The sequence below is a fragment of the Melanerpes formicivorus genome, unplaced genomic scaffold (assembly GCF_026170545.1).
Source record: "Melanerpes formicivorus ecotype bairdi unplaced genomic scaffold, bMelFor1.0.p_v2 SCAF_6, whole genome shotgun sequence".
NCBI classification, from domain to species: Eukaryota; Metazoa; Chordata; class Aves; order Piciformes; family Picidae; genus Melanerpes; species Melanerpes formicivorus.
In genome coordinates, this window is record NW_027142358.1 from 21819056 (window position 1) to 21838367 (window position 19312).

Consider the following 19312-nt stretch of genomic DNA (forward strand, 5'->3'; position numbering starts at 1 on the left):
AGCAATAGACAGGTCAAGTGCAAATACGTGACGCACTCTGAGTAAGTTGGAATTTGGAAAGAATAATTATTTTTAAAAGCCCTCAAAATGATGTCAAATATGCATCAAAACATTATTCCTTACATGACCAAAACTAGCTTAGCTATACGTATTATTTTTAACCAAGCAATCCTACAGGAAGGAAGAACTAAACACAGTAATTCAGAATACTAAAACTGTTACAGCTTTGAAACCTCAGCTGCAAAAAAACTGCTAAAAACGAGTACAGAAACCAAAGCAATGCATACCTGATTCCCATGCATATACTTAAACTAAATTAAAACTTCAACTAACACTTTCTAATCCTAAATGGAGCAAAACTGCAGTACCATTGCAACTAACGACAGTGTGTCAAATTTCAGTATGTAAAAATAGTTAGAAAATATTTTCTCCTCACCTAGAAGGGGTTTCAAAATGCCAGTCTCAAAAACGCAGACAAATATCCCATCTGACCATTACAAGTACTAACTTTTTAATATAAAAACAACCCTACTCCTACTAACCAGCAACAGGAGAAATTCATAAGTTACAGGAGAAATTCAGTTTGTAAAGAAATAAACCCATCTGAAATACTGCAAACCAGCAAGCTTCTGATTATGCTATTTTTCAAGCTATGATAAAACTGAAATTTTACATTTATACATCCTAAATATAACCAAATATTTGTTTTCCTCATCCTCTAGAACCTAAAAAGGTCTAAGCAGCTTAATACCCAGAAAGTTAGTTATTTAGAAGAGAGCAGCTACAGGCTAGAAATGAGGACGACACTGGTATCATCTTTGCTGAGTTGTTTTAAATACTGTAGTCTTCTAGTTTTGAATTTCTGCTTAGTCAAAGTCTGCCCAATGATCACAGCTACTGATCTCTAGAAAGAATTATATATATTAAGATGACACAGAGCTAAGAAACATCACTTGCAAAATACACAACTAACAGTTCATGAAGTATCTATCACTGAAATCTGTATTATCCTAATCCACAATTTACACATTGGCCTTACACACAAAGTTTTCCTTCTGCCAGGGAAGTCATGACTGTATGTCCAGCAGAGGGACTCATGTCTGGTCAATTCTGTCTTCCAGGCAGGGTGTTTTTTTTCCCATGGAAGTCTTAAGAAAGCTGTTAGTCATCTGCGTTGCTTTGAGCGCACTTTGATAAAACTTTGAAGTGGGACAGGCCATGACTTGGTGCAGACTGTCCTGCTAATCAGTCTCTTTCTGTTTCATGAAGAAAATAATCTGGACAAACACCTGCAATTCCCTTAGGATGCTCCAAAAATGTAAAGTTAGACTCTTCAAATATTTTGACAGCAATATAAAGAAATAATACTAGCTCTCCTCAAACTGAAAGTACATTAGCTGAAATGCTTTGTGCACGTGCTCCTTTGTGTACAACAATGAAACAGACTTTTTTGTGCTGGCAGGAGCTCTCCATAGAATCAAATAAAGACATTTTCTCCCTGCAGTATTTTGAGGCATGAGGGAAGTGAAGCAATGAGAAATCCGAGAACTGCATGCACATCTCATAGACATGCATCATGCATGGGGTGGGGAGGGGAGAAAAAGCACTACAGTGAAAATTCATGAGGAGATGAGAATAAATCTGAAGTTGTACTGTACCACGCTTTATCACAGAAGTAATGGACTAACTTCTCAACTCCTTGCCAATGGCATAATGGGAAAGCAGAGACAAGAAAAAGACAAGGACAACGATGTCAGAGGACTAAGACAAAACAATGAGCAATTGCCATGACAGAACTGCAACTTTTCACCATTTAAATTGCAATTTCCATGTCCCCTGCTGGATTTAATCCCACCTTGAGAAACAAAGGTAACAGTGTTTAAGTAATGCAGTACAAATCATATTTCAGGGAAGAATTGCATGGAGTATCTCTGCTCTTACAACTCCAAGTCTTCTAACACAGTTAATCTCTTACACTTGAAATACTGTTTAGAGCTGTATTTAGAAATTGTGTGTAGGATTACAACTACAGATCAAAAATATTTGCATCCATGCACATACAAGATCTCTAACAATGAACAAGGTACACTGTAATGCACATTATTTCATTGCTCATGCTGTTTAATAACTTATCTTCCTCCAGCTTAAAGTGACTGCAAATTACCATGGTTTCTTTTTCGAAGAGACAGGGGGAAAGGGACACAAACCCCACTAGATAAGATTTTTTTTGGTTTCTGATCAGTTCTGACATCCCTCATTTCACCACAGGGACAGGGGAGGAAGGATGGGTGGAGATATTGCCCTCTATGTCAGGAAAGGGACAGAGCATGAGGAACCATCCCTCAAGAACTGCCAAGAACAGAGAACAGGTCAACAGCTTGTGGATAAAAATTAGAGACAAAGAAAACAAAGGAAACCTTCTGGCTGGGGCCTGCTACAGGTGACCAGATCAAGGGGAGTCCACTGATGAAGCCTTTCTACTCCAGCCAGAGAAGGCTTGGCACTCACATGCTCTTGTCCTGCTGGGGGACTTCAACTACCCTGACACATGCTGGGAAAGTAGCACATCAGGAAGACTCCCACAGTGCCTCTGATAACTTCTTGAGGCAGATAATGGAGACCTCTGCCCCAGGGAATGCAATACTGGACCTGATGGTCACAAATGTAAGGGAATCCATCAGTGATGTCAAGGCTGGGGACAGACTGGGATGCAATGATCATGCACTGGTAAACTTTGCAGTCCTAAGTGAAACAGGACAGGCAAGAAATAGTCAAAGTCAGGACTCTAAATGTTAGGAAGGCAAAATTCCAGCTCCTTCGGGAGTTAGTCAGTAGACCCCCGTGGTAAAGAATCCTCAGGAACAAAGGAGCTCAGCACAGTTGGCAGATCTTTAAGGGCATTAACCTTAGAATGCAAAAGCCCTTGATTCCAATGGGTAAGAAATCAAGGAAGGATGGGAAAAGACTGGTACAGATGCATAAAGACCTGGTGGTCAAAATAAAGAGCAAAAGGGAACTGCATAGACAGTGGAAGCAGGGACAAGTAACCTGGGAGGAGCATACAAACACTGCCTGGTTGTGCAGAGGTCAGGAAGGCAGAGGCACAGCTGGAGCTGAACACAAAGAATAACAAGAACAGCTCCTACAGGTCCATTGACCAGCAAAGGAAGGTTAAAGACAAGTGTCCCCCCTCTGATGAGTAAGAATGGAGAGCTGGTACGGACAAGAAGATAGCAGAGGTACTCAAACCTATTTGCCTCACTCTTCACTGGAAATCTTGCTCCTCCCACTTCCCAAGTCAAGAGACCTCTAGGTGCAGACCAGCAGGGTAAAGACCCTCCTAGCATAAGGGAAGATCAAGTTCAAGACCACCAGAGGAATGTGAATGTACATAAATCTATGTGACATGATGAGATGCATCCCAGAGTTCTGAAGTAGTGCCACGCTGCTGTAGTTGCCAAGCCACTCTCCACAATACTTGTAATGTGCTGGCAGTCAGGGTGAGGTCCCTGAAGACTGGAAGAAGGGAAACACTGCATCTATTTTAAAAAAGGGTAAAAAGGAGGACCCTGGAAATCACTGACCTGTAAGCTTCATTTCTGTTCCTGGGAAGATCATGGAATTGATCCTCCTGGAAGGTATTCTAAAACACATGGAGGACAGAGATACAAGTCAAGCATGGCTTCACTAAGGGCAAGTCCTGCCTGACCAACCAGGTGACTTTCTACAATACAGTGACTACTTCACTGGACAAGGGAAGACCAACAGATGTCATCTATCTGGACTTCTGTAAAGCCTTTGACACATCCTTCTCTCTAAACTGGAGAGATATGGATTTTATGGGTAGACTGTCTAGTGGACAAGGAATGGGTTGGATGATTGCATGCAAAGGTAGTGGTCAAGGGTTTGATATCCAGATGGAGAGGAGTGATAAGTGGTGTCACTCAAGGGTCTGTACTGGGACCAGTGCTGTTCAGTAACTTAAATGATATTGACAGTGAGGGGTTGAAGGAACTCTCAGCAAGTTTGCAGGTGATACCTAGCTGAGTGGTGTGGTTGATACGACTGAGAGACAGGATGCCATCCAGAGGGGCTGAGAAGAATCTCATGAGGTTCAACAAAGCAAAGTGCAAGGTCCTGCACCTTAGTTGGGGCAATCTTTCATATCAATATAGGCTGGGGGAAGAGGAAATTGAGAGCAGCTCTGCAGAAGAGGACTTGGGGGTGCTGGTGGATGAGAAGCTGGACATGAACCAACAGCACATGCTTGCAGCCCTAAAGGTAAACAGCTTAGCCAGCAGTTCAAGAAAGGCAATTCTGCATTTCTGTTCTCTGGTGGGATCTCACCCAAAGTAGTGTGTCCAGCTATGGGACTCCCAACACAAGAGAAATACAGACCTGCTGGAGTAGGTCCAGAAGAGGGCCATGAGGATGATCAGAGGGCTGGAGAACCTCTCTTCTGAAGACAGGCCGAAAGAATTTGGCCTGTTCAGCCTGGAGAAGAGAAGGCTCCAACAAGACCTTATAGATGTATTTTAGTATCTGATGGGGACCTACAGGAAGACTGGGGAAGGACTGTTTAGACGTGCTTGTAGCAACAGGACAAGGGACAATGGTTTGATTTAGGTAGATTTGGGTTGGACACAAGGAGAGTGGTGAAATATTGGAACAGGCTGCCCAGAGATGTGGTTGAGGCCCTGTCCCTGAAGACATTCAAGATCAGACTTGATGCAGCCCTGGGTTGCCTGATCAAGTTGGAAGTGTCCCTGTTAACTGCAGGGCAGCTGGACAAGATGACCTTTGAGGGTCCTTTCCAATCCAATGCAATCTGTGAACAGACAAATACAACCTCATGAAAAGATTAACTTTTGTTTACAAAGATACCCTTGGTTAAGGTACAGAAGACATCTCCTGCAACCTGCAATTACTCAGCTTGAGAGAAGGGAGTTTTTCTTCAAAGACATTTCTTCTTACAGCTGAATAATCATTTCTTACAGCAAAAAATCATTCCATATAAAGGACAAAAAGGTAATGAGTACAGGACATGTTAAATAATTTGCCACTGTCTTAACATAAGTGATAGAACTTCCAAGATAACATTCTGAAGCAACTTTCTTTTCTGCTACCACCAACACTTTGTACACCCCACAAAGAACCTGAATCATTAAATAAAGGTTTGGAAACATTTCCATGTTAAGCATAACAAAAAAATGCACATAAAAGTAAACCTGGGACCTGATTCAATGTGCACACAGCAGCTTTCTTGCTGGTTATAAAAAGCTATGTGTCACCTGCTAAAATTGCTTAGATTAGCTTTATTTGTAATGCTTATATACAAAAAAGTCTAAATGCTTTCCTTGAGGTGTACAGTAAGCGAAAATGTGAACACCACAATGTCTGAGTAAGAAAGCATTTGTTTTAGTCAGGGTTTCTGTGTGGAGAAACACTTGGGGCTAGGAGCCTAAAATAAGTGGTATAATATTCTTGCATTACAGTGAGATCTCATAATCTGTTCACTGACAACATGAATTCTAACTGCATCATTAAAGCTCCAGAATATGAATGCTATAAAGTAAACCCCATAGCTTTGTTCATCAAATGACAAAAATCAATGTACAAAGTGCTGAATTGTTTCAAGGCTGTTAAAGCAACAAAGTTAATAAATGTGAAAATACTAAAAATTAGGTGTAAAACATGCATCCAATTATGTGTAAAACAAGCACAGGGATATGTTAATGTTGATAGGGCAAGACAAGCAGCAGGTATGCTAGGACCAGCTCCTGCTAATAGAGGTAAATGCAGGTGATAGCATTGTAATATTAGAGAGCAAGGATATATTACCTGTCCTGTACAGCAGCAATAAAACTATATTGTAATATATAAACAACTAAATATGAACAACTTATGGATTTATGCCCTCACAATTTACAGTGCTTGTGAGTGATCTGTATATCCACTGACAATCAAATCAGTAATGGAATTTGCAGTATTCACAAACACAGATGATATTTTAGGTTTGGGATACAGAAGTTAAAAGAAAAAAAATTTGATCAAAATCCAAGATCTTCAGACAAAGCACAGCCAAAGGAAAACAGACTACATGTTCCCACCACCTTCTCTACATTATCTCAAAGAACATCAGCATACACTTTAAGGCTATTTTCTTATTCTCAGTGGTTATACCCAGATCAATGCATGTCTCAAAACCTCACATTTCACATTCCATACTAGCTCAAAAACCAGCAGGCCTAGAACTACTAAACCAAGGGAAAAGTAATGTGGGAAGAGAAGGATGCTAATAATTCCAGTAATGTTCTACTTTAATGGACTCTTCACATGGTGGTAAATAATTGATTTTACAAGTGTGTCAGCAAAAACATCCAAGAAACCTCATCATTTATACTGTGTCTTTATTCTTAGTATTTATCTTTTCATCAAACCCAAAACATAAATAAAAAGGCTAGGAACACTCAGCTTAGGAAACATTTTCCTAAGCAGTAGGTTAATTAGAGTTTAGGTTAATTAGCCAAGGGCAAATTTCCACTCATTTCTCTTGCTAATAGAACATATAAGATGCATACTAAAAGATACAACTTGCTTCAGTCATGGAAGTGTGCTATGGAATCCCTGAATAAGAAGTTGGAGTTAGTAGAAGAGGTGGGAGCTCAGAGAACTGATAGGAGATTAGCAAAGTTTTCTCCCTCAGTTTAGCAAAGCAAACATGACACCAGACCACCACATCTGGTAGCTCGGACACCATGCTCCCATTCTGACTCTCTCCAATTGGTAATCCCTCAAAACGTGGCATTTATATGTTCTTCAAGCCTAGAACTGATCTTTGTGAACCTGGACTCTCTGCTGAGAGGACAAGAAAATATTTAGGCTCTGCTACTGCCAGCCCCAGAAACAGAAGACATGATGATCAACTTCAGGAGTTTTACATTTGGTGTACACACACACACAGAGCCCCACATCAAACAGCACAGGAAAATGAAGCACATCCCTCCATTGCTCAGAGGAAAGCCTAAGAAACAGGCTATACATTCCTGATGAGTTAGTTAAAAGAACATTGTCACAGAAACTTCAAGAGAGTATTTGAAACACAATTTACAAAATACACAAAATATTTTTCTTGCAATTGAAGTTAAGATTACTGCAATCTCAAATATATTTAAGTTTTGTCTTCCAAGGTGCAGCTTGCTCTTCGGATCTCCACTTGCCCTAAAAATCTTACTACTTTTCCAGCGTTTTACTCTTTTATTTCTTGTCCAAATACACTCTTGGGTTTTGCTATGCAAAGACACTGTAATTCTTCAATTACAGTACATTTAAAAAAAAAAATATAACTTTAGGAACTAGTTATATTTCTTTGAACAAAGATCTGTTTATAATGCAATCCCAAAGCACAAAGTAAGACTTACCATTTCTCTATGTCTACGTAAGCATACAGTTTCAAAATCAACAATTGTCTTTTTTTTGCAGATCCAAGCCAAGAGAACAAATGCATCTTATATCAGCCCACATTGTAGCTAGCACATAAGGAATGTTAATAAATCATGCAAGTTTTGCAACAGCCACTTCAATGTATTAGAAGCTTTTTTTACAACAAATACCAAAAGGGACACAAAAAAAAAATTAGTCTCAAGGAAGTAATTCTGAAATGTTAAGAAAATTTCTTGTGAGAGACAATGACAACATTCTCACCAACATTTTTAAGTACATCCACAACATATTTATGTCAACACACCCACATATGCACACATGCAGTCTTATGAGCAAACAGAACATATACACAAACAGCCATGAAAAAGACAGGGAAAATGCAGCAAGCAAGATTCATGTTAAGACAAGACTGAAAACAAGGGGCTACTCGGGTTTGCCTGAAGAACTGCTGAAGTAAATCAGCATTTAATAACTGTTACAAAGCTCTAAGTGGTAGCTGCTTATACACTGGCTGAAGGAAGCATTTTGGTTAGCCACAGGCTATGGTGTAGGCCTGTAAATCTGCCTGAGAAAGGAGGATACTACGAGATGAACAGTGCGTGCAAAAGGGAAGCTTCTACTGGAACACGGTGAGGGAGATGAGTGAGAAGTACAGACTCACTCTGTCTGCGGTGCGGTGGAACAGTCCGAGGGATGCCCTGGAATGAGCCCTGCCAGGGAGAGAAGGAGGGAGCAGAATACCCACCCTGTGCAGAAAGAGAGAGGGGGAGAAGTATAATAAAAAAAGAGAACAGGGAAAAAACAAGACACCAAAAAGCCATCCCATTCTTTTTTCTCCCCCCATAATGGTATCACTTCCCAGTTCTACTTTGTAAAAGCAAATGCTACATGTTAATAGAACCCAGTGGAAAAATGACGTCATGATGCCCTGAACTAGTGAAAAAAAAAAATCTTACAAAATGCCTCCATTTTTATTCAGTATATATATGCTCATACATCTGTTAAAGATGGGTTCAAGGGAAAAGTATAGGAATTGAGCTTTTCTTTTTTAAAATACATACTAAAAATTGCATTTTTTTCAGCTTTCAAAGATGTTTTTAAAATGCTTCACCAAGCAGTAAGTTTTTTAACACTAATCTGCTGGAAATCCTGTCAGCTTTAGTTTACAACAAAAAATTACAAATGCATAGAAACAGATTTTTCTAGCAAATCCTAGCACTTTGGAGGCCATTTCCCTCATGTTTTGATATTATTATTAAATGTAGAAGACGAGTAACATAGAACTGTTTTCCTTTCACTTTGCTCTTGGACCTTGAGTATTCCATCACAGGATTAGAGAACTGTGCATGTCCACGCCAATGCTGGGCTTGCCTGTCAGACATTTTAGATCACCACAGCAGTGACACTGCAGTAGTTTCATTCTCAAAACAAGAAAAAGAAATTATAGGCAGTCTATAATTTTCTCCATACCCTAAGCTTTAAAAGAAATCTATCTAAGCTCAAACTGCCCTCTTAAACTGCATAATCTTGACTTCCTACTTCAGCAAAAGAGGTTTGAATCTTTACAATTCCTTCACCATTTAGCAGCTGAAAACTTCTGCCTCTACGAGTTCTTGAATATTGTGCTATCAGTAATGCCTGCCACCACCTCCTGGTTACCAGTAACCAGCAGGTATCCAAAGCAACAAGTTGTAGTTACTCTTTGAGACAGCAAGCATAAGATATCTGAAAGAACATCTGTATCAAGGAAACCATGAACACAGCTTGTCCCTCCTCTCCTCTCTGCTGGCATATCTGCTGCGGGTAATACTGCCAGGGCTGGACAAACAATGAAGTTTTATTTCCATGCTGCTTCTTTTCAAAGAAAGTTAAGCATTACATTATTTCTATAAACAAATAAACTGATTTTATTTATCAAAGGATAACTTTAAGCACTTCCCTGACTTTCCAGTTGTCTCAGTCTAGTTAGATGTTACCTACAACTATGCCACACTTCAGTACTGCTAAGGTGTAACTTAACACCTGCATTTAATCACAGTTTAGAATTTGCCAGCCAGAAGACATTAGAACAGGAAATAAAGGGGGGGAAAAAAAAAATCTGACAAGACCTCTTCAAAAGCTGAGATGAAAAGATTCTTGGAGCAAAATCCAAGAAAAAAAAATTAAACAAGTTCTTTAATCTGATTGTCTCTAGATGGAGATATTGATTACCTAACACTTGAAGGCCTTCATCGGTAGCCATTAAAAATCAACACAATTTTTAAGCTGCTGCATGAAAGAACAACAGTACTCACTTCAGTCAAGCAAGATGAAAAGATAACTTAAGTTGCATCAGCTAAGTACTAAATACAGAAATATTCCTGGGAACAAAATTAATGATTGATGAGACATTAACAGCAGCTTTGGATTTTCACAGCACTGTAAAAAAGAATACTTAATTTCTCAGGTTTGTTCACACTTCATTCTAAATTGTCTCAAGGTGATATAACAACAAAGGATTCTTTCTGCTCTCTAAACGATAACTGAATCTTCAGATAGTAAAAAGCACAGTATCATCAAGAATAGGTTTCATCTTGTAGAGATTTATCCAAGTTGGCAACGGGCTTTTTCACAGAAGTCTTTAAATTTTTTAATGCATCAAGAAGGGAGGTGAAAATTTTATATCCTTTCCCTTCTCCTCTTTAAAGAGAAAGATTAAGACAAATACAAGCCAGATGAACTAGATAACAGTTGTGATACTACTGTAAAAGCAAATAAATATTTAGATGCTTTGATACATTCCAGTAATTTTTAAGAATCCCTAATAGCACTTCAGAGCAAAGCACTAAGAACAGTCCTCTCAATAATTCTTCATGTTATTGACACATTACTCTGACTGGAGAAGTAAATGAAGTAAGTGCAAGTTAACTTGCTTCAGTGTTTTTTGCCTGCTAAATTGAGCTCGTCTCCAGGCATTGTTCAATCCCCTTTTCCCTAATGCAGGAGAACATTCTATAATCTGAGTAGCAAAATAACTAGCTCTTGATCTGGCAGTAGTCTTAAGAGTTAATACTGCTTGTATAGGCAAATGTCAAATGCCAGATTCCTTAATTGTTAAAAAAAAATCATAACAAGCACTGTTTAATTACACATCAGATAAGGTAATTAAACTCAACATCAGTTGAGCCAAGGATGGAGGGGGATATACTGAGAACTTATTAGGTAGTCCTTAAATCTTATAAGAAAACAATGCCAGAACTGAAAAATGAGAATATGACTTACCTCAATTTTTACTAAAAATCAAAACATAAACATCTGATGGGATTTCAATGGGTTTTTCTGGGTTTCGAAGCAAGTCTTTCCACTTGCATTTCAGCAGCTCCTCTAACCACTAAACTTAGATCACATCCCTCTCACTTCCCAGATACTAGAATTGTGAAACAGCAAAAGCATTCCAAAAGAGAAGTGATTCAGAACTTTAAATACCAGGCAAAACAGCAGATTCAGGAGTGGAAAAATAAGACCAGCTCAAATAAAGTAGACTAAGAACTGTGTGTGTGTGTGGAAAGGATGAATGTTCTTCAGAGATTCTGACGAATTGTACAATTGCTGCTAAGTGCTTTATGAAGTTCTGACTAACTGCACTGGAAAAGCAGACTTCCCACTGCCATGAAGAAACCTCAGCCTCAAAATGAGCAATTGCACGAACAAAAGCAACTGCTTCTGCCAGAACAGGAGAAAAGAAAGGTTTTTAAGCTATTGTTACACAGTAACTTTAGGCCAAAAGCCAAGTATTATGGCTCTTGCTCCAAGGATACACCAATATCCAAAATGGTTTCTGCTTTAACAAGAATTTTCTGTTACAGAACCACAAACACAGGAAAGATACATTTTTATCCATACACCTGGAACCTTTGAGCACTTCCAAGTACAAGTGAGTTTTTGGCTGCACCTCACCCAGCATTGTCACTTGTCACAGAGCTCCACATAATGACCAAACCTAGACTTACCTACTTTAAGTATTAAGGCAAACAACTACAGTATTCAGTATTCCTAAGGTTGGAAGGGACCTCAAAGATCGAGTCCAACCTGTCACCACTGCCCTCAAGACTAGATTAGGGAGCACACTACTGCCCACTGCAGGCTTGAACTCACGACCTTCCCATTAAGGGTCTGGTGTGCTACCAACTCCTCTTGCCATCTAGCACCCAGAAGGTGATGATTAATGAGCATTTCTGACATGCAATAGTCTTTGGGAAGTGAATAGGTCCAAAAACCAACCAAACACACCGCACACAAAAAAACCAAAACCCACACCAAAACCCCCAAACAAAAGAAAATTGTGCCTGATGTGCCAATTTGCACTAAACCGAAAAGAACTGCCTGTGAAGGTTTTAAAGGGCCTTTCTTCTGAGTATGCCCCTACGTGTTATGTGCTGTCACTGTAACAGTACAAGAAATAGATGCACCACATGACTATCTTAAATCCAGCTATGTTTCTGTCTCACTAAGCATGCATGTTATAACAGATCAGCAAAGAAATGGCAGAAAGAATGAGAGAAACCTAGGGTGAATGTTAAGATAAACACTAACAGAATGACTTGGCTTCAAAATCTGAAAAGTTACAATTCATAGTTCCAGAGTCAAATCCCAAAGGAAGTTTAAGGCCAAGGTTGAAGGAGATTGAAAAAAAAAAAAGTAGTACACAAATATATAGTATTACAAAGGTTCATCAAAACAAATGTGAAAGGCTTTGGAACAAACAACTGGAAGGCTCAAATGGGAAGTAAGGAAGATCTCAGTGAAGAAGTAGAGATGTAGCTAAGAACAAGAATAAGCATGCTCCCATGCAGACTGAGGAGTTTTGTTGTCATATGGTCAACAAGAACATATACACATTTAGGAAGCAATGCCTAATCACTGTGTACTGCTCTGACAGCAAGGAGAAAAAACAGCTTTTACTATATGCTATCTACTGCGCGCCCATGAAATAGTAGTTGTGTTACACTAAAGAACCTCAGAGGTCAGAATCTTACCTACAATGCCAACCAAATTCAGGGCTTTAATTCGCTTGTTTGTCTTTTACTTCTCACCATCTGCAAGCAACTTTTCCACTTTGACAAACCAAATAACTTGTTGACCTAAACTTGACATCTAACCCCTTTGCCCTCAAAATCTCAACAACAGTATCAGTATTTAATATTACAGAAATAATGCCACAAATTCTGCAAGACAGGTGTGACAATGTTCTTGGTAAGCTATTTCTGTCAACTTTAACTTCTTCAGGAAATTTTATGCTCAAAACCTAAGTAAGAGTGTTCAGGTACTGGAACAGACAGTCCAGAGAGGTGGCAGGGTCACAGTTCCTGGAGATGTTCAAGAAATGTATGGACATGGCACTTCAGGACATACTTTAATAGAATAGAATAAACCAGGTTGGAAGAGACCTTCAAGATCATTGCGTCCAACCCACCTAAACAACTAAACCATGGCACCATGGCATGGTGGTGTTGGGTTAGAGGTTGGACTCAACGATCTTAAAGGTCTTCTCCAACCAAAACAATTCTAAGATTAACTGCAAGTGAATTCTGTAGAAGAGAGCTGTAAGAAATCTTTCTAAAACCATCATCAGGGAATACTTGTAGAAGCCTTCATCCTGAGGACAGCTAACCAAAAATTCCAAGTTATCAGTCAGAAATTCCATAGGTTTTCAGCATACTGTCAGAAGACTAGTTACAAGAAATACCATGCAGCAGACAGAGCAGCCAGGCAATTGGTACCTACCCATTGATTATTAATAGGGCAAATTTCCAAGAGATTTCTTTGCAGCCATTAGGTTTTACTGCATGAGTACTAAGTTCCAACGACTAACCTGAAGTTACACAGCTTCCATTTAGATACACATTTGCCTTTTAAATGGGAGGGGTGGGAACAGAAGAAAACCCCACCCAACTAAATGTGCTTTCAGAAACTGCGGTCTCTAAAAAGCATAGCACCCAATAAGTTTATAATCACATCAGGATGGGCTATTCTCAGGAAATAAGTGGTAATAAAGGAAGAAAGATAAAAACATAACTTCTACAGAATATGTTTAATGACATGCCTTATTCCTGGAAGTGTTTAAAACCATGCTGGATGAAGCTCTAAGCAACCTGGTAGAGTGAGAGGTGTCCCTGCCTATAGCAGTAAGGTTGGAACTAGATGATCTTTAAAGTCCCTTCCAACTCAAGCCATTCTGTGACATTTTAAAAAGAGTATGTTTAATTATATTCACTTGCCTCTTTACTGGGTGGACCAGGAAGTGATTAGAAATAATGGCTGTTCCAAATGGACAGAAGAGATGCAATAAATTGCTGCCGTTCACAGAATCATAGAATATATCTGGAAGAGACCTCAAAGGTCATCCAGTCCAACCCTCACCCCAGCTGAAATGTTTTAATAGCCAGTTGCCACTCTTACCATTTCCTAGATTATTCCAGTATCTATTCTTTGTGAAATACTAATGTTTCTTGAAGCACTTCCATATTTTTTTTCCAATCAGTAAATGGCTCTGTGTTCCTAGAATGTAATTTATGCTTCCAAAATCAACACATAGCATCAGTTCCAGAATTCGTAAACTGCCAGAATAAAGTCTGAAGTTATGATAATGGAACTAAAGCAATTTTCTTACATTCACAATCATTTAAAGTGACTGGCAGGTCAACTCTTACAGGAAAAAAAAAAACAACAAAATAGTTAAATATTCATCAACTTTGATAACTTAAGCTTAAATAAAAAGGAAGGTTATATGGCTCAAAGGAGCAATTCTCTCATTGCCAAGATGCTCAATCATTATTTGGGTTTTAAAAATATAGTCTGTATAAAAACTTCATCATTCCATAAACATTTAACTTCATTTCATGATTCACACCACCTTTAGGAACAATAAACCTGATTTCTCCCAGCCTACACCCTCAGTTCAAGACTCTTAAACTGAACAGGAATGTTAAAGAGAAACACCTTTTCTTTTTGTGAGAATATTTTACTTATGTCTCCTCTGTTTCCATTTATTGTACCCCTGCCTCAAAACAGAGCAAATTGTGCCTCTTTTCTACTACAAGTGACATTATGTGTTACTGGGTTCCAGATCAACAATGATTTCATGCCTATGTTTTTTCTGCATTCATAGATCTATTAAGCTGTGCAAAGAAGCATAGCAATGCATGTTAGCAAAGCGACTGCTGAAGTTGGTGTGATTGTTAGAACTGAAAGTCAGCTACACCAGCAAGACTACCACCTTCCTTTACAAAATCCCTCATTAAGGAGCGCCTATCAATTTCTGCTTGTCCATTCAAAGCCTGTAACTTACAAATACACAAATGACCAGACACTAAAAAACTCCACCACACTTTGCCCAAAGCTTTCCAGCCATCCTTTACAAATAAAAGCTTCTGAAAGGCAGTTGGTTGCAAAAACATGTCAGCACTTCAAATTCCTTTCTCAATTTCCATCATGTAGATAAAACTACTGAGATGTTTATTATGTCATCATCTACTGATCATACGCCTGCACACATATGCATGTGTATCCATAACCCATAAACCCAGCTGATGGCTGTTCATGAGTGGTGTCCCTCAGGCCTTGGTATTGGGGCCAGTTCCATTTAATGTCTTTATTAATGATTTGGATGAGGGGATCAAGGGCACCATCAACAAGTTTGCAGATGACACTAAACTCAGCAGTGGTGTTGATCTGCTCAAGGGTAGGAAGGCCAGGTGGCCAAGAAGACCAATGACATCCTGGCCTGGAAGTGACTATGCTCCTGTACTCAGGTCTGGGGAGGCCACAGATTGAGTACTGTGTTCAATTCTGAGTGCCACAGAAAGGGAAAGACATTGAGGTCCTGGAGGGTTTTCAGAGAAGAAAAACAAGGCTAGTGAAGGGTTTGGAGGGTGTAGCATACAAGGAGCAGCTACGAGAGTTGGAATTCGGTAGTCTGGAGAAGACAAGCATAAGGGGAGATCTTAATTGCTCTCTACAACTACCTGAAAGGAGGTTGGAGTAAGACTGGTGTTGGTCTCCCAAGTAACTAGAGACAGGACAAGAGGAAAAGGGTTTAAATTGTGCCAGGGGAGGTTTATATTGGACATTAGGAAAACGTCTTTACTGAGAGAGCGGTGAGGCATTGGAACAAGCTGCCCAGGGAGGCGGTGGAGTAACCATCCCTGCGGGTGCTCACAAAGCTGTAGATGTGGCACTTCAGGATATCGCTCAGTGGTAATGGTAATTGGGTTACAGTATGACACGATCTTAAAGGTCTTCTCCAGCTTTAAGTGATTCTATGATCATATACATACATCCAACACACACACACACAACCATGAATACAGCAGTGGGTTGTTTACCTTTTTTTTTTTTAAGAAAAAAAATTAACCCAAACTTCTTCACACCATAGCAAGTGTCTTTTGAAACAGGTCACTCAACCTAAAGCTTCTGTAGTTCGCAACTAACTTTCAATGATTAGTACTCTGCTTCAGGATTTATGTATAAAACGAGACAGGAATAAAAAGGAACACGGAAGCAAAAACAGTCACTAATCTTGTAATAGCATCTATGCACAAAAAACATCAAATGAATATCACATATATGAAACATCAATTAAACATCACATACATGAAATGAAAACTTGGAAAAAGAAGTTCAGAAGTACCCAAATAACAGGAAAAGAGAAATGGGATAAAGACATTACACATATTCTGGAACACATGTGTCAGAGCAAAACAAAAGATATTTAAGGTTCTGTTCTCACATTGAATTCCTTGCACACAGAAGACAGTTGGAAAGCATGGTGTCAAGATAAAGCTATTTGCTAGCAACTGGTAAACATTCAGTATGGTGGTCTTTCTATCCTAGCACTGTGTATTTAACAAAATAATTTCAGAAGGATAGCAGGGGAAATTTATCTTTACTAGCACCTTACATCAAGTAACATATGGCAGGGTAAAAACAAAGAAAAAACAGGAACTAACCCACTTTTGCTGTTTTAGAATACTCTTAGGATTCTCTAGCTAGAGCTGTAGCTTCAAGATGCAAAGACAAATTTGCTGGTGACTGACAAAAGCACTGCTTATCATTCAAGGGTATTATTATTGTTAATATCAAATATGTCATTCCTCCCCTAAGTATTCTATTACCATTCCATAAGGCACTTGGGTTTTATGTAACAGAAACAAATGTCATCCATGAAACAACATAGGAGAATGAAAATGTCTTTTGTCAAAGTGCTTTTCACCCAATGATTTTTTTTTAAGACTAAAGTTATATTAGAGGAGTAACTTTTCTTTTTACACTTATTTACTGAAACTTAGGCTATACTCTTTCTCAACAATGTTCAAGGCCAGGGTGGATGAGACCTTAAGCAACCTGGCCTAGTGGAAGATTTCTCTGCCAGTGGGTTAGAACTAGACGACCTTTAAGGTCCCTTCCAACCTAAAGTATTCTATGAATCAACGATGAAACTTTAACCAGGAAAAAAAATCCAAACAAAGACACCTAGAACTTTGAAGTGAGGATACAGGAAGATATCTCCTCTATAATTAGATATACAGCTTGGACTGACTGTAACATAATTAGTGCAGAGGGTAATCACTTTTTAAAGATATTTTTAAAGTTTACATACCTAAAAGAAATGTTTGTAATAGATGTTTAAATGAAAGAGTTGCAAAAGAATGGAAGCAATGCACAGAAGGGATACCACTCTGACATACAGCACAGAATCTCCTAAACAAGGCCCACTTGTGTGACAGCAAAAGTAAAAGCAAGGGGAAATGAAATGCAGAAGTCACAACTGAGATGGAATGACACGGTTCACTCACAGAACTCCTCCTCCAGGAGGTTTGTGTAAATTTATCAGCATACGTGCATGTTGTCCCTGTAGGTCTTTGACTGTCTTTCTGGCAGTTACATCTAACGGCCTTAATCAGCCCCAAAAAATAGAAAAAGAAAGGAGAATTTGTTAGCAGAAAACTGACAAAGCTTCTTGAAAAAGAAGACAAGGTCCAGTGTTCAAACATCATGCATTACTTGACAGTACAACACAGAATGATTGAAGTATAGAAACCACTATTTACAGTGCTGCAAAACTGCCTCTCTTCCCAAAGTGGATTTAGAAATAATCCAGAATAATTAGGGACTTTTGGGAAAGGAATTTGATTTGCTTAAATTTCTGAAGCACAATGTTCTTAAAGTCACCTTTCAATAATTACAAACAGAAATTTCACCCATCTTTACAGCAGAGGTTGTTAGCTGCAAGAAAGTCTTAATTTACTGCAGTAACTTAAGACTTTCTTGTAGCTAAGAAACTCTGGAAGCCTATCAGGAGAGGTGAAATTTCCTTGAAGAAATCTTTTAAGAATGATGTTAAGAGTGAGACTAATTCTATTGGGAAAAAAAAAACATGTATTGCAAAATACTAATAGACAAGATCATTTGTTTAGTTATGCTGTGATCTGGAATTCCATTTTTAAGCAGAATTGAAAATGAAATCTTAGCCTGTCATTTTTGTTTGAGAGGGAATGATCACATGCTAGACAGGGTAAGGATGAAGACCATGGGTCAATTTCAGTACACATGAATAAAAAAGCAGAAGCTAAACACTTCTTTAGTCACATAAGGCTGTCTCTAGCCACAGCTTGAAATGGCTTGAAAATGGGGAGCTGTTTTGCAAGAATTGTCATGGCAGGTGAGTTTACCAGAATCAAACGCAAAGATACACAGAGCAAAATCCAAAGAGAACTTAGAACAAGAGCAAATAACAAAAATGAGTAGGCATACTTGACTTTTGCTTGAGGACTTGCGTCCACCTGCAATGGATGTATGACAAAAATACTTCCACAACTTTTATTTATTTGGCCAATTTAATCTTACTATTCAACATGTTTTGTTCTAATTTGTATTAAAAAAAATCAGCTACTAATACTGTCTTGCTTGGCTTTAAATTCTATGGTGGAATTGCTTACTGAACTAATGGACAGTACGGGAAAGCAGATAGAACAAAAAAGCCTTCAGGCAGAACAATAGCACTAAGCATAAAGTCCCTTATATTTACTCATTGCTATTTCTGAACAGCTGCTAGAATTTTATGTTCAAAAGGTTTGTTTTGGAAATTAAACATATTTAACAATTTCATAAACATACTTGCTTAATGTCCTACATAGAAATCATGACTGGCCTACAGAATGAGAGATCCCAGGTGTATAACTGCGTAACTGCAAACACACTAGAACATGTAGAACTAAATGCTTACAGACCCATCCGTCAGGTGGGTCTAAAAAGAACTAAGTCTACTTTTGTTATGAAAGCATAGGAAATAATTAAATGTCTAGCCTTCATAACAATTTCCTATGGAAGTGCACTTTGGGATTTTGTAAAGCAGCTGGCACCATACTTACAAGTTGATGTTCTAATTGGTTGATTGTTTCATCCTTCTTCTTCAGTTCATCTTTAAGCTGCCTGATCTCATTCAGCAGGTCAGCCATCTGCAAAGGACAGCAGGCAATATGAGATTTTCTGTAAGAGTGATACAATCCACATGAACACCTCTACACCATTCACCACCACTCTCTGCAATCAGCCCTCCAGCCAGTTCCTAACCCAGCACAGAGTGCTGCTGCCCAACCCACAGGCTGACAGCTTAGCCAGGAATTTGCTGTGGGGAACAGTGTCAAAGGCCTTACTGAAATCCAGATAGACTACGTCCACAGCCTTCCCCACATCCACCAAGCAGTTCACCTGATCATAGAAGGAGATCAGATTGGTCAGGCAGGACCTGCCCTTCCTGAATCCATGTTGGCTGGGCCTGATCCCTCAGCCACCCTTCAGGTGCACAGTGATTACCCCACAGTAGTGAGAC

The 19312-nt window shown here is 39.0% G+C and overlaps 1 protein-coding gene across 8 annotated transcripts in view; it reads right to left on the bottom strand.

Moving 5' to 3' along the window:
• CCSER2 (coiled-coil serine rich protein 2) overlaps positions 1 to 19312 on the bottom strand; it is a 64047-nt gene that overhangs the window by 6495 nt on the left and 38240 nt on the right. For 4 of the 8 annotated variants that reach the window (XM_068140041.1, XM_068140042.1, XM_068140039.1 and 1 more), the window contains 2 exons: positions 18852 to 18938; positions 17277 to 17375 (listed from right to left, as the gene is read on the bottom strand). In XM_068140041.1, coding sequence (XP_067996142.1) covers positions 17277 to 17375; positions 18852 to 18938 — 186 coding nt within the window. Of the gene's footprint in view, positions 1 to 1658; positions 1699 to 8104; positions 8190 to 17276; positions 17376 to 18851; positions 18939 to 19312 lie in introns of all 8 variants that reach the window. The other 4 variants (XM_068140045.1, XM_068140043.1, XM_068140044.1 and 1 more) reach the window with 2 other exon arrangements.